The sequence below is a fragment of the Muscardinus avellanarius genome, assembly GCF_963383645.1.
Source record: "Muscardinus avellanarius genome assembly, chromosome: 3".
NCBI lineage: Eukaryota > Metazoa > Chordata > Mammalia > Rodentia > Gliridae > Muscardinus > Muscardinus avellanarius.
In genome coordinates, this window is record NC_137788.1 from 147,522,972 (window position 1) to 147,538,222 (window position 15,251).

General features: G+C 49.4%; 2 protein-coding genes across 2 annotated transcripts; one reads left to right on the forward strand and one right to left on the reverse strand.

The window, feature by feature from the left end:
- Window positions 1–3,105: 3,105 nt before the first annotated feature.
- Window positions 3,106–4,263, reverse strand: GDPGP1 (GDP-D-glucose phosphorylase 1; the record flags this gene model as incomplete). Its single annotated transcript, XM_080691685.1, has 1 exon — window positions 3,106–4,263. One exon carries the CDS (start codon window positions 4,261–4,263, stop codon window positions 3,106–3,108), a length of 1,158 nt encoding a protein of 385 aa, XP_080547811.1.
- A 4,930-nt stretch (window positions 4,264–9,193) lies between these two features.
- Window positions 9,194–14,383, forward strand: CIB1 (calcium and integrin binding 1; the record flags this gene model as incomplete). The annotated part of the gene is made up of 6 exons (XM_080691686.1): window positions 9,194–9,244; window positions 9,354–9,388; window positions 10,981–11,080; window positions 13,688–13,838; window positions 13,987–14,105; window positions 14,174–14,383. 6 exons carry the CDS (start codon window positions 9,194–9,196, stop codon window positions 14,381–14,383), a joined length of 666 nt encoding a protein of 221 aa, XP_080547812.1.
- Between the last annotated feature and the right edge of the window lie 868 nt (window positions 14,384–15,251).

Consider the following 15,251-nt stretch of genomic DNA (forward strand, 5'->3'; position numbering starts at 1 on the left):
TTTCTTTTTTTGCTGGCACTCGGTATTAAACCCAGAAGCATTCTACCTCCGAGCTAAACCCCCAGTCCTATTTTATTTTTATTTATTTATTTATTTTTGCGGTGCTAGGGATGGAACCCAGGGGCATTCTACCTCCGAGCTACACCCCCAGCCCTATTTTTTCTTTATTTTGAAACAGGTTCTCACTGAACTCCAAAGGGTCTCTGATCTCAGTCTCCCAAGACTGAGATCAGAGGATCATAGGTTCAAAGGCAGCCGTGACAACTTAGTGAGGCCCTCGGCAATTTAGCGAGACCCTGTTTCCAAATAAAAAATAAAATCGGTGGGAGGCTGAGACAGAATTGAGGTTCGAGGACAGCCTCAGCTACTACTTAATGGGACCCTTTGGAATTCAGTGAGAACCTGTTTCAAAATAAAGAATAAAAAATAGGGCTGGGGGTGTAGCTCAGAGGTAGAATGCCACCACGCCAGACTACAAGGGTATCCTTTCTTTCTTTCTTTTTTTTTTTTTTTTTTTTTTTTGCTGTACTAGGGATGGAACTAGGGGCATTCTACCTCTGAGCTATACCCCCAGCCTATTTTTTATTCTTTATTTTGAAACAGGGTCTGAGTTGCAAAGAGCCTCACTAAGTAGCTGAGGCTGTCTACGAATCTCGGTCCTCCTGTCTCAGCCTCCCAAATGCTAGGATTACAAGCGTGCACCACCACGCCCTGCTAGGATATTTTCTAATGTAGACTTCTTGCTCTTTCTCCAGCATGTTACCTGTATGAAATGCTCTGTGGTCCTTGGTTTCCAGGACACTCATTTTTCTCATTCTGTCAAAAAATATTTAGTGTTCTAGGATCTGGACCACCCTAATTTCTTTCCTTAATCACCATCCCGCAACCTCTTTATTAGATTCCGAATCTGTTTTTCACTCAAACATCCTCCCCACTGCAGCTTAAGTATTTTTCCTAAAATGCAAATCTGGTACTACTCAACTTAATATACCCTTTACTCCTTTCATGGTTTTCCATTGGATGGAGTCCATGCTCCTTTAGCATCCGAAGCCCTTCATCGAGAGGCAAGCAAAGAGGTGAAGATGGAGATAGAGCGCCTGTCTGGACCAGAACTCCCTACCATGGCTCTGAGTACAAAGGGTCCCTCTTGAATTTTTTTTTTTTTCCAGTACTGGGGATGGAACCCAGGGGCATTCCACCTCTGAGCTACACCCCACCCCTACTTTTTATTTTTATTTGGAACAGGGTCTCACTAAGTTGTGAAGGGCCTCACTAAGTAGCTGAGGCTGGCTGCAAACTCATCCTCCCGTCTCAGCCTCCCAAATGCTGGGATTACAAGCATGTGCCGCCACGCCTGACTTGAATACTTTTTTAAATTAAATAAAAAAAATTTTTTTTTTTTTTTTGTGGGTCTGGGGATGGAACCCAGGGGCATTTGATCGCCAAGCTACACTCCTTGCCCTATTTTTTATTCTTTATTTTGAAACAGGGCCTCACTAAGTAGCTGAGGCTGTCTGCGAACTGCCATCCTCCAGTCTCAGCCTCCCGGAATACTGGGATTACAAGTGTGCGCCACCATGCCCAGCTCCTCCTGAATATTTCATATTACAACTTAGAAAAAGCTTCAGTCCAAATCCCTTTGTGTGTGTGTGTGTGTCGTACTGGGTGTGAGTTGAACTTTGGGGCAGTCTACCTCCTAGCTACATCCAAGGCTTTATTTATTTTTGCAGATCTGAGAATTGAACCAGGGATACTCTACCTCCCACCTTCACACTCAGCCCTGTTTTCTATTTTTTTTTTTTTTGTAATAGTAGGAATTGAATCCAGAGGCATTCTATCTTCAAGCTAAACCCCCATAGTTTATTTCTATTTTGGAAACAGGGTCTCCCTAGGTGATGGACATCTCGCTACTTGCTGAGGCTGTCCTCGAACCTGCGATCCTTTTGTCTCAGCCTTCCAAGTACTAGGATTACAAGCGTGTGCCACCATGCCCAGCTTTTATGTTCATTTGGAAACAGGGTCTCTCTAGGTTGGTTAGGCTCACTAGTTGCTGAGGCTGTCCTCAAACCTGCAATTTTTTGTCAGCCTCTGCTACTTAGTGAGGCCCTTAGGCTACTTAGGTGGCCCATGCTTGTAATCCCAGCATTTGAGAGGCTGAGACAGGAGGACTGAGGTTTGCAGACAGTCTCAGCTGCTTAGTGATATGCTCGACAATGTAGTGAGACCATTTTAAAATAAAGACTAGCTGGGCGTGGTGGTGCACCCTTGTAATACCCACACTTGGGAGGCTGAGACAGGAGGATCGCACAGGTTTGAAGCCAGCCTCAGCTACTTAGTGAGGCTCTCAGCAACTTAGTGAGACCCTGTTTCCAAATAAAAAAAAAATATAAAATAGGTCTGGGAGTATAGCCCAGAGGTAGAAAGCCCCTGGGTTCCACCCCTGGTAACACACACACACACACACACACACACACACACACACAAAAAAAAAATAATAATAATAAAAAATAGGGCTGGAGGTATAGTTTGGAGGTAGAATGGCCCTCGGTTCCAACCTAGTACTGCAAAAAAGAAAAAAGTGAGAAGCAGGCACACCCATGAGAGTACACTTATTTATTTATTTTTGTGATACTGGGGATTGAACCCAGGAGCATTCTACCTTCGAGCTATACTCCCAGCCCTATTTTATTTTTTATTTGGAAACAGGGTCTTACTAGATTGACGAAAATCTCACTACTTGCTGAGGCTGTCCTTGAACCTGCAATCCTCCTTCTCATAAGGCTGAGAGATTGAAAGGCAGTCATGAAAATCAATGCCCCAGTGCCCATGATGAGCCAGTGTGGTGGAGCACACCTGTAATCCCAGTACTTGGGAAACTGAGACAGGAAGATCATGGGTTTCCAACAGCTTGAGCAAGTTAGGGAAGTCTCCACAACTTAGTGAGACCCTGTTTCAAAATAAAAAATAAAATGGAACTGGGGATGTACCTCAGAGGAAGAACCCCTCCGGGGTTCAACCCCTCGTAACACACACACACACACACACACAATTAAAAAGTTTGTGTCACGATAACAGTTAAGTTAGCAAAGAAATCCTCCAGAAGCATTACGTTTCTTGTTGGGCCATGAGGTCCACCAGTGCAGTCTGTACCTCGTCTGCCTGGGCTGGGGGCAGCAGACAATCCTGAACCAGGGCTAAGGCAGCCGCCTCAGTCAAGCTGCTGAAGTCCTGGGATGTTTTGACAGGGAGGTGCCCAGCCAGCTCACAGAGGGCAACGTTGAAAGCGTCGCCTTCCTTTATTCCAAAGCTGGACCTCCGGGCCCACAGGATTACGCGGACCCCTGTGAGGACTGCGGAAGGTGATGCCTCTCCAGGCGGAGCTCCCCGGGTCACGAACAAATTATGTGCAATCTCGTGGTCAGTGAGGTAGTCAGTGGCCCGACATACTCTGCTAACCAAGGCTTCCAGGTCTGGCCCTGTCTTGCTAGTGTAAAAGAGGAAACCAGGAGCGGGGACAGCCTGGAGCAGATGCAGGCGGCCCTCTGGGTCCAGGGGCTTGCTTGGCGCCCCTTCCACAGGCAGCCTGTGGTTCAGGTAGTAGCCGTGCAAGTGGAGGTGGTTCACGGAGGCCAAGCCCCCCAGGCTGTTGAAGCCTACCCGGAAGCCTGGGTGCGAGCTGAGCAGCACAGCCTGGAGCCCGGCCCGCAGCGCGCCTGGCCGCAGGCGCTGGGGGAGCCCGCAGGCAGGCTCAGGCACCAGCAGCACATGGCCCCACTCCAGGGGACTGACATTGATCATCACAAGGATGTCCTCGTGGTGGGGATGCCCAGGGCCACAGGGCTCCTGGTGCAGGCGGAAGAGGACTTCTCCTGGTCGGATCTTGTTGAAGTTAAACTGTTCGGGGTCAAATGCTTGCCTCACACTCTTAATGTTCTGGGGGCGTCTCCTCTGTACACCTCGTTCCACATTCAGCTGAGCCACAAAACCCATGGCCCCAGGGAGGGTTTGGGTCTGCAGCTCCCCTAGGCGGTAACGGAAGAGCCCCAGCTCCATTCGCTGCCTCCAGGCAGCGCAGAGTGCAGAGTCGAAGCGGGACGGCGGCAGTGGCCCCGGCGTGCTGGGCGTGCTGCTTGGCCACTGAATGCCCTCCACCACAAGTTCCTGCGGCCCATAGACAAAGGCGGGAATGCCACGCTCCTCCCAGTCCTCACTGTTTGGAGGCAGCAAATAGCATGTGTCACTTGAACCACTCAGACTAGCCATGAAGCTCACCTGAAACAATCAGAGAGGAAAATTACATGATAGTAGGCTTGTTTTCAGAGATTTTTATTTTCAGATAATCTTTACTTTTGGTTCTGATTAGAAAAGCAATATATCATGCTGAAAACACGGAAACTGCTCATATATAATTCCATCACCTGCAGAGGAGTTTATGTTTTACTGAATTAAAAGTATATCTCCAGCTGGGTGTGGTGGCACAGGCCTGTAATTCCAATAGGGGAGCCTGAGACAGGAGGATCTCAGTAAGGCTGTCAGCAATTAGAGAGACTCTGTTTCCAAATAAAAATAAAAATGACTAAGGGTGTAGCTTGGAGGTAGAATCGAATGCCTCTGGGTTCAATACCTAGCATTACCAAAAATAAAAAATAAAAAAAAATAAAAAATAAATGGGAGAAGCTGAGTATGGTGGCACATACCTGTAATCCTAGCACTTGAAAGGCTGAGGCAGGAGGATCAGAGGATGGTGGCTAGCTTTAGCAGATTAGTGAGGCTGTCAGAAACTTAATAAGACCCTGTCTCAAAATAAAAAATAAAACAGAGCTGCAGTATAGTTCAAAGGTAGAATGCCCTAGGGTTCAATCTTCAGCACCACCAAAATAGCTAACTAGCTAGCTAGATAGTATGCCCCCCCCGAAAAAAAAGGAAACTCTGACAGGTGCTACTCCGTGGACAAGGCTTGAGGACATCACACTAACTGATATAAGCCAGTCACAAAAAGACAGATACCATACGATTTCATCTAAGTTCATAGAAGAAGCAAATTCACAGGAACAGAAAGTGGAACGCTGACTGTCAGGGGGGTGAAGGAAGGAAACAGAGAGCTATCTGTTCTTTTTTGTGTGTGGTGCTGGGGGATGGAGCCCACGGGCATTCTACCTCCCAGCTACACTCCCAGCCCTATTTTTTTATTCTTTATTTTGAAACAGGCTCTCACTAAGTTGCGGAGGGTCTCACTAGCTGATGCTGGCCGTGAACCTGTGATCCTCCTGTCGCAGCCTCCCAAGTACGGGGATTATAAGTATGCACCACCATGCCCGGCTTCTGTCTGCTATTTAATGGGTATAGAATTTTTGTTTTGCAAAAAGAGCTCTGGAGACTGGGCTGCACAACAATGTGAACAACTGGTGCACACAACACTACACACTTCAAATGGTTAAGATACAGCCAGGAATGATGGCATTTGTCTCTGATCCCAGCACTTAGAAAGCTCAGATGGAAGGATCACAGGTTCGCAGCTAGCCCCAGCAATTCAGTGAGACCTGTTTCAAAATAAAAAATAAGCTGAGTGTGGTGGTGCCTTGCTACAGCATCTCGTGCAGGCCTCGAGCAAAAGCTTGGCCGGGGACACACAGACGCTGGAGTCCCTTGTGAGAAAAGCTAGCCCCTCCCCCTTCAAAGGAATTATTTTAAAATTATTTGAATTAATATGTGTAATTGGAATTTTATGTATATGCATATACATAAAACAGATGGGCAGCAACATGTGAGAGACTGAGTCAGCAAAGTTCTTTTTTTTCCCAAGGATAAAGTTTGGGCCAAAGATTAAGTTCAAGCTGACCTTAGTTTGGGCCAATATATAAGATTAAGTTCAAGCTGGCCTTGTGATGAGACAAAGCATACTTTCTATGATTATTTAAATGTCTGGCACCCTGCCCTGAAGTCTGTTAAGGACTTTTTCTGTCCTTGAAGTTTCTGCTTGCATGACTGTGGTTTTGTCTACTCTGCCAAGAAAAGTATAAAGACTGTAACAAATCCTGAATAAAGTCGGAGAAGCCTGCATCTGGTCTCCTGTGTCAGTCTTCTCTCACTCACCCTCGACTCTTCTCTCACCAACACACGACCCCTGACTCCTGCTAGGGCTGGACCCCGGCAGTGCATGCCTATAACCAGCACTTGGGAGGTTGAGTAAGGAGGAGCACAAGTTCAAAGACAGCCTCAGCAGTTAGTGAGACTCTCATCAACCTAGTGAGACCCTGTTTGAAAATAAAAATAAATAGGGCTGGGGATGTAGCTCAGAGGTAGAAAACCCCTGCATTCAATCCCCAGTACCATGTAATAAATAAATAAAGAAGTAAAGAAGGCTGGGGTATAGCTCAAAGTAAAATACACCTGGATTCAAACCCCAGCAACAACAACAACAACAACAAAAAAAAAAAAAAAAAAAAAAAAAAGAAAGAAAGAAAGAAAAAAAGAAAAGAAGGAAAGGTTAAGATACTAAATTTTTAGCTGGGCAGGGTGGCGCATGCCTGCAATTGCAGTACCTGGGAGGCAGAGACAGGAGGATCACAGGTTCATGTCCAGTCTCAGCAACTTAGTGAGACCTTGTTTCAAAAATAAAGAATAAAAACTCGGGCTGGGGGAGGTGTAGCTTGTAAGTAGAATGCCCCGGGTTCAATCCCTAGTAACACACACACACACACACACACACACACACACACACACACACACACACAAAAAAAAAAAAAAAAAAAAAACAACAACAACAACAAAAAAAACTAACTAAATTTTGCTTGTTTTGGGTACTAAGCATTGAACCCAGGAGTCTCTACCTTTAACCTCTACCCTCAGCCCTTTCTTAATTTTTTAATTTTACAACAAGGTCTCACTAAGTTGCTGTGGGTCTCAATAAGTTGCTGAGGCTGGTCTCAAATCTGCAATCCTTCTGTCTCAGCCTCCCAGGTAATGCGATGGCAGACATGCACCACCTCGCCCGGCTAAAAATTTAGTATCTTAACTCTTTCTTTCTTTCTTTCCTTTTTTTCTTTCTTTTTTTGAGATTTTTTTTTCTTGAGATTGCAAGAATGTGCCATCACGCTTGACAAATTATGTGCTTTCTACTAAAAAAACTTATTTTCATTGGGGAAACAAGTAATCCCAGTACTTGGGAGGCTGAGATAGGAGGATTAAAGGTTCAAGGACAGCCTCAGAAAATAATGAGGCTTTCACCAACCTAGCAAGACCCTGTTTCAAAAAAAAACTAAATAAAATAAGGTCAAACTAAATAAAATAGGGTCGGGGGTGTAGCTCAGAGGTAGAATGTCCCTGGGTTCAATCCTCAGTCACAAACACACACACAAACAGCCAGACATGGTGGCACACACTTGTAATCCTGGTACTTGGGAGGCTGAGACAGTAGGATGGCAGGTTTAAGGCCAACCTCAGATACTCAGGACCTCCACAACTTAGAGACCCTGTTTCAAAATAAAGAATAAAAAAGCCTGGAGGTGTAGCTCGGAGGTAGAATGCCCCTGGGTTCAATCCCAAGCATTGCAAATAAATAATTAAATAAATAGGAGCTGAGCATGGTGTTGCATGCCTGTAATTCCAGTACTTGGGAGGCTGAGTCAGGAGGATTGCAGATTCAGGGCCAGCCTTGGCTACTTATTGCGGTCCTCCACAACGTAGTGTGACGCTGTTTCCAAATAAATGAACCAGAGCCGGGTGTGGTGGCGCATGCTTGTAACCCCAGCATTTGGGAGGCTGAGACAGGAGGATCCCGGTTAGTGTACAGCCTCAACTACTTAGTGAAGGAAGCCCTTTGCAACTCAGTGAGACCCTGTTTCAAAATAATGAATAAAAAATAGGGCTGAGGGTGTAGCTCCTAGATAGAATGCCCGTGGGTTCCATCCCCAGTATCACGGGAATAACTTGGAGGTAGAATGCTTCTGGGTTCAGTTCCTAGTACCAATTTAAAAAAAAAAAAAAAAAAAGGCAACCTCAGCAACTAAGTAAAGCCGTCAGCAATTTAGTAAGACCCTGTTTCCAAGTTAAGAAAAAAAAAATATATATATATGGCTGAAGGTGTAACTCAGAGGCAGAATGTCCCTGGGTTCAATATCCAGCACCACAACGGGGAGAAAAAGGGGAGGGGGGTAGGAGTGTAGCTCAAAGTTAGAATGCTTCGGTCTTCAATACTTAGCACCACACAGACAGACACACGCACGAATTGGAAGACTCAAGAATTATCTTACTACCACCTCCTCCTTCCCTAAACTTGTAATCCTCACCTTTTGGAGTATAGGTTCCTTCAGTCATGCACGTATTAGCTGGGATACTACGTGCAAAAATTGCCCACGGGGTTGAGAGGGGCCAAAAACAGGGGCTCGGTCTCTGCAGCCTGGACCCGGCAGTCTGGGGGCTGAGCGGGGTCAAAGGCGGCCAGACACCTGGAATGACGAGAACCGGGCAGGGGGCGCCTTGGAGCGGACCACCGGTCAGTGTCTAAATACTGGGGCCCGGGCCAGACGCTGAAACCTTCAAGACACGTATTCCATTTGTAACATGGGACCCTACCTTGTCGGCGGCTCCACGACTTCGGGCAACTCAGCACAGTGGGTCCTGAGTCAACAGCCTTAAGAGGCAGAGCCGGCTGTGGTTAGCTCGGGCAGGTGGCAGGGTACCACGCGCCGGTTGATAGGATCTGAAATGCCCTCTTGGGGCAGACGGGCGGCCGACCGCCTGCAGCCATTCGGTGGGCTCCAAGGCTTCCGGAGTCCTCTGGCGGCGGGGACCTCCTCGGTGCCCCTCACCGGCCTCCCCAGCCGCCCGCAGGCCCGAAGGTGAGGCGGAAGCACCGCGCGGCGTCCCGCCACCCCGCCGGAGCCCTAGCCCGGACGGACCGCCGTCGACGCAGGCGCAGTGCGCACCACGCACGCGCGCGGACGCCCCGCCCACTGTGGGCGGGCCTGAGGCCTGGGTCCGCCCCGGGCCCGCCCCCGGCTCGCCAGGGACGGCGGGAGCCGCAGCTCGCCTGGGAGGGCTCCGAGAGCCCGGGCGCGGCGAGGCGGGGCGGGCCGGGGGCGGCGGCCCAGCAGCGGTTGCCGCGGGGGCAGGGCGGTGACGCAGCTCGAGGGCGGAAGTGAGAAGTGGCCGGCGTCCCGAGGAGAGTCGGCGGACGGCGCGCGGCGCGGCGATGGGGAGCTCGGGCAGCCGCCTGTCCAAGGAGCTGCTGGCCGAGTACCAGGTGCGCGGGGCTCGCGTGCCGGCCCGAGCGCGCAGCGGTGTCTGGGGCGGGCGGCGGGGCTGCATGCCCCCCGGGCGGCCCCAGACCCCCTCTCTGGTTTGCTTTCCAGGACCTGACGTTCCTGACGAAGCCGGAGATCCTCCTGTGAGTGCTGCCCAGAACCCAGCTTCCGACTTGGACCCGCTAGGGGAGGTTTTGGGGGACGCCGTCTTTCAGGTCCGAGCCGCCGAGCCCCTTGAAGGGGGGGCCGCGCTTGCGGGAGGCCGGCCGTCCACGCCCCAGCTGCGCCCCTGCCCGGCGCGCCCTCCTAGCGTGCACCGCGGAGCCATCTGTTAGGATCCGGGAAAAGTTGGGCGCTGTTTGACCTGCGTTTCCCTGGCTTCTGCACTACCTAACCTACTGCCTCGGTCCAGCAGGGGCTGCTCTTGCTCTCGGCCGACTTTGCCCACCGACAAAAGCAGTGAAGCCTTGGGGAACCGGGCATTTTTTTCTAGCATTATCTGAATAATATAATAACCGTTAACGCTTACTGAACACTTGTCTTAGACCAGGAGCTGTGCATACATTACCTAATGTAACCTTCAGAAGGGAGGCACAGGACAAGGAAATGGGCAACGCGCCTAAGACTGCACGGGGAGTTAGTGGATTTAATGAGATTCCTGTGCAAAGATCATTCTTGGTGGGGGAGGAAGGGGTGTGGTTGAGGAGGAGGATAGTTCAGGGAGGGTGGAGGAGCAGGAATCCCTGCTGCGAAATCCAGGTGAGATTGTGGTTTTGCTCCCTACCTGCCTTCCTTTCCTTTTGTATTGGGGATTTAACCCAGAGGCATTCTACTTCTGAGCTACTACATCCCCAGCCCTTTTTGTTATTTTATTTATTTATTTAGGTACTGGAGATTGAACCCAGAGGAATTCTATCTTCGAGCTACACCCCTAACCCGGCTTTTTAAAATTTCTTATCTAGAAACAGAGTCTCACTAGGTTGTTGAGAGCTATACTAAGTTGCCAAGTCTGGCTTTGAACATGCACTCCTTCTGTCTCAGGCTCCCATGTACTGGGATTACAAGCGTGGACACCACGCTGGCATTTTTTTTTTTTTTAAGAGGATCTCAGTTGCGCATGGTGGCGCATGGTTGTAATCCCAGCATTGGGGAGGCTGAGACAGGAGGATCGCGGTTGAGGACAGCCTCAGCTACTTAGTGAAGCCCTTTGCAACTCAGTGAGACCCTGTTTCAAGATAACGAATAAAAGATAGGGAGGTAAATGCCCCTGGGTTTCATCCCCAGTACCACACACACACACACAAAAAAAAAAGGATCTCACTGAGGCTGGCCTTGAACCTGCTATCCTCCTGTCTCCACCTCCCAAATACAGGAATTAGAGGCACAGACCACCTTGCCTGGCTTTTTTCTCCCCTATTTTAAGGGCGTATTTCTGACTCTTTCTCTAACCTCTCTATACCTCAGGGATCTAGAATTAGTGCCCAGCTCAGTGGCAGAAGATACACAGTAGGCCCTCAGTAAATGCATCCTGCAAAATGGACTTCCAGCCTGTACTCTCTTGTGTCTTATCTCCCTTTGGCTGACCTTGCCCGTGATTCTGTTCAGTGTATGTGGCTGAGCTTCTCACCTGGCTAATGACGGGTCTAGTGTCAGGCAAGGAGTGGGAATGTAATACCCACAGGGAGGCTGATTACTTGGGAGTGACAAGTTCACCTCTCCTTGCCAGAGCCCACAGGAGGTTTTGTGAGCTGCTTCCCCAGGAGCAACGGAGCGTGGAGGAGTCACTGCAGGCCCGAGTGTCCTTTGAGCTGATCCTCAGCCTTCCAGAGCTCAAGGTGCAGACCCCAGCCCCTCCAGCCACCCTTGCTTTGCCAGACTCCCCAACACTTCCTTCAGATCATGTAGTCACTGGCCCTCATTCTGGTCTTTTTTCTGCTTAGCCCTAATTTCCTGGGAGCAAGGCATAACCAAAATCACCCGGCAGAATTATCTAGAATGGTGCTTATTAAATTGGAGTTCTAAGCCGGGCATAGTGGTGCACGCTTGTAATCCCAGCATTTGGGAGGCTGAGACAGGAGGATCACAGTTCACGGACAGCCTCAGCTACTTAGTGAGGCCCTCTGCAACTCAGTGAGACCCGGTTTCAAAATAAAGAATAAAACATAGGGCAGGGGCTGTAGCTTGGAGGTTGAATGCTACAGCCTGGGTTCCACCCCCAGAAACACACACACACAAATTAAAGAATAAAAAAATTAGGGTGGGGAGTGTACCTTGGAGGTACAATACCCCTGGGTTCAATCCCCAGTACTGCAAAAATAAATAAATAAAATAGGTCTGGGGGTATAGCCTGGAGGTAGAAGGCCCCTGAGTTCCATTCCCAGTATAAAAAAAGAAAAGAAATTCTTAACTGTGAGAGAGAGAGAGAGAGAGAGAATGAGTGTGTGTGTGTGTGTGTGTGTGTGTGTGTGTGTGTGTGTGTGTTATTGGGAATGATTGAATCCGGGGGCTTTTTATTTTTATTTTTATTTACTTTTTTTTTTTTGCGAGTCAGGGGATGGAACCCAGGGGCATTCGACCTCCGAGCTACACCCCCTGCCCTATTTTTTATTTTATTTTGAAAAAGGATCTCACTGAGTTGCAGAGGGCCTCACTAAGTAGCTGAGGCTGTCCGCGAACCTCGATCCTCCAGTCTCAGCCTCCCAAATGCTGGGATTACAAGCGTGCACCACCACGCCTGGCTCCAGGGGCTTTTTAACTCTGTACTACACCTCTAGCTCTATTTATTTTTATTTCGAAACAGGGTCTCGCTAGATTGAGGCTGGTCTTGAACATGCAGTCTTCCTGTCACAGCTTCCCAAGTACTGGGACTATGGGCATAAACCACCACACCTGGCTAAAGGCTTGGTTCTTTAAGGAGTTGAATTACCTTATTGCAGTTGGAGAACCCTATTGTACAGGCTGATTGCCACTACCCAGGGCTACTGTGAAAATTCCTAGGTGCTAGCTGTGATGCAGCTACTCAGGAGGCTGGGGCAGGAAGATCACAAAATCAAGGCTAGCCTGGGTAACTTAGCAAAACCCTGTCTAAGAAAGTAAAAAGGCTGGAGGGGGTACAGCTCAGTGATAAAGTTCCCATGGTTCAATCCCCAATATGACAAAAAATAAATTTCTATATAAAGGGCCTGGCCCATTGCCTATAACCAGTAGTTGTCCAATTAAATATTCTTGTTTTAAAATAATCAGCCCTGGCCGGGCGTGGTGGCGCACGCTTGTAATCCCCGTGTTTGGGAGGCTGAGACCGGAGGATCACACGGGTTCGAAGCCAGCCTCAGCTACTTAGTGAGGCTTTCAGCAACTTAGTGAGACCCTGTTTCCAAATAAAATATAAAAAAGGTCTGGAAGTATAGCCCGGAGGTAGAAAGCCTCTGGGTTCCACCCCCAGTACCACCCAAAAAATAAATAAATAAATAAAAATAAAATAATCAGCCCAAGCCGGGCGTGGTGGTGCACGCTTAGTGAGGCCCTCCACAACTTAGTGAGACCCTGTTTCTTTTCTTTTCTTTTCTTTTTTTTTTGTGGTACTGGGGGTGGAACCCAGAGGCTTTCTACCTCCGGGCTGTATATCCCATCCCAGGCCTATTTTATATTTTATTTGGAAACAGGGTCTCACTAAGTTGCTGAGAGCCTCACTAAGTAGCTGAGGCTGGCTTCGAACCTGCGAGATCCTTCTGTCTCTGCCTCCCAAGTGCAGGGATTACAAGCGTGCACCACCACACCAGGCCCCTGCCCTGTTTTTTATTTTTTATTTTGAAACAGGGTCTCACTAGCCGGGCGTAGTAGTGCACGCTTGTAATCCCCGCGCTTGAGAGGCAGAGACAGGAGGATCGCGCAGGTTCAAAGCCAGCTGCGTGTGCTGGCTTAGGAGACCCTGTTTCCAAATAAAAATATAAAATATGTCTGGGAGTGTAGCCCAGAGGTAGAAGGGCTTCCAGGAACCCCAGTACCACCAAAACAAACAAACAAACAAACAAAAAAACACAAAAGAAACAGGGCAGGGGTATAGCTTGGAGGTCAAATGCCCCTGGGTTCCATCCCCAGACCCGCAAAATAAATAAATAAATTAAAATAATCAGCCCATGTTGCTCCCTTTGCTTAGGATACCCCCCTTCCCACTCTGCCCCATTTATGTCATTTACACCTTTGAGTTAAGCAGATTCCCAGGAAGCCGTCTGCCCTCCCAAGCCGGCTTGTTTGGCCCTTCTGTGCCCCGTGGCCGTCCGTCCCCCGTGGCCGTCCGTCCCGGCCCCAGAGCTTCCCTGTGAGCCTGAGCTCCATGCGGCTGGCACTGGGACCTGCTCTCCAGTGTCTGGTTGTCTGGTTGGCTCTGAGGGTGTTCGAGCCGGGCAGTGTCCTGTGCATTCACAGAAGGCTTTTTCACCTAGGCCAACCCCTTCAAGGAGCGAATCTGCAGGGTCTTCTCCACGTCCCCCACCAGAGACAGCCTGAGCTTTGAGGACTTCCTGGACCTCCTGAGTGTGTTCAGTGACACAGCAACCCCAGACATCAAGTCCCACTACGCCTTCCGCATCTTTGGTAGGGACCTGGAGGAGCTGGTGGAGCACTATCCCTTCCCACGCGGGCTTCGGGGAGGCGCTGCTTGTGAAACGAGGTGGGGGGTAGCCACAGAGCTCCTTCTGACTGTGTTGTTCTTTGGGGTGGGCTTCCTATGTCTGCCCTCTAGACTTTGATGATGACGGGACCCTGGATAGAGAAGACCTGAGTCGGCTTGTGAACTGCCTCACGGGCGAGGGTGAGGATACACGGCTCAGTGCCTCAGAGATGAAGCAGCTCATTGACAATGTGAGTGGCTTGGCTGGGGAGCCGGAGGGACAGGTTGGGGCTCCCGCCTAAAGCTCTCTCTATCCCAGATCCTGGAAGAGTCAGATATCGATAGGGATGGGACCATCAATCTCTCCGAGTTTCAGCATGTCATCTCACGCTCACCTGACTTTGCCAGGTATTTCTCAGAGGTTGTCCTGCATTCTGGGCACCCACAGATCCTCATCTGCTCTCTCTGGATCCAGAGTGTCATTGTGGGAGGTGGTACTGGGGAGAGAGAAAACTCCTGCTTCCTCTGAATATCTCAGGTCACTCTTTCAGAGTGGAGGGACTTGGACAAGGGACATAGCCCATTCAAAAGAAGGGTCTTACGGAAGGGGTGTCTATGTTTGGGTTTAGTCCCTATCCTCCCTTTTGGTCAGAAAACCCACGTTGGGCTGGGGGTGTAGCTTTGTGGTAGAGTGTGTGCTTAGCCTGTGAGGCCTTGCATCTAATTCCCAGCAATGCAAAAGAAAAAAAAAAAAACTCAACTCTTTTTTTTGTGCAGTTCCTTTAAGATTGTCCTGTGACAGCAGCCCTGGTGTGTGTCCCAGCACCCTGTCCAAGACCTCTCCACTGCTGAACTGTGGCCAAGGTCATGCCTGCCTTGTCAGGGCGGGCCACGCTGGCCCAGCCTGGAGCTGGCACTGTGCAGTCTCGCCCTGGGCAGGGGAGGGCGCTACCCATCTCCCCTTCATTGTCATCACTGTTTCCACTAATCAATAAAGGCTTAGAAGTTTTGATCCTGTGTATGGCACTAGAAACACTGGTTTGCGGAAGGACTGGACTTTTAGGAACCTCTGATCAGGATAGGAATAAGTCACATCTAAAGAAGGGGCCAAGCCGGGCATGGTGGCGCACGCTTGTAATCCCTGCGCTTGGGAGGCAGAGACAGGAGGATCGCACAGGTTCAAAGCCAGCCTTGCTGGCTTAAGAGACCCTGTTTCCAAATAAAAATATAAAATAGGTCTGGGAGTGTAGCCCAGAGGTGGGGTTTCCAGGAACCCTAGTACCACCACACACACACACAAAAAAATAAAAGATAAAAGAAGGGGCCAAGCTGGGCCGGGAGGTGCACACTTGTAATCCCAACACTCAGGAGGCTGAGACAGGAAGATTGCAGTTTCT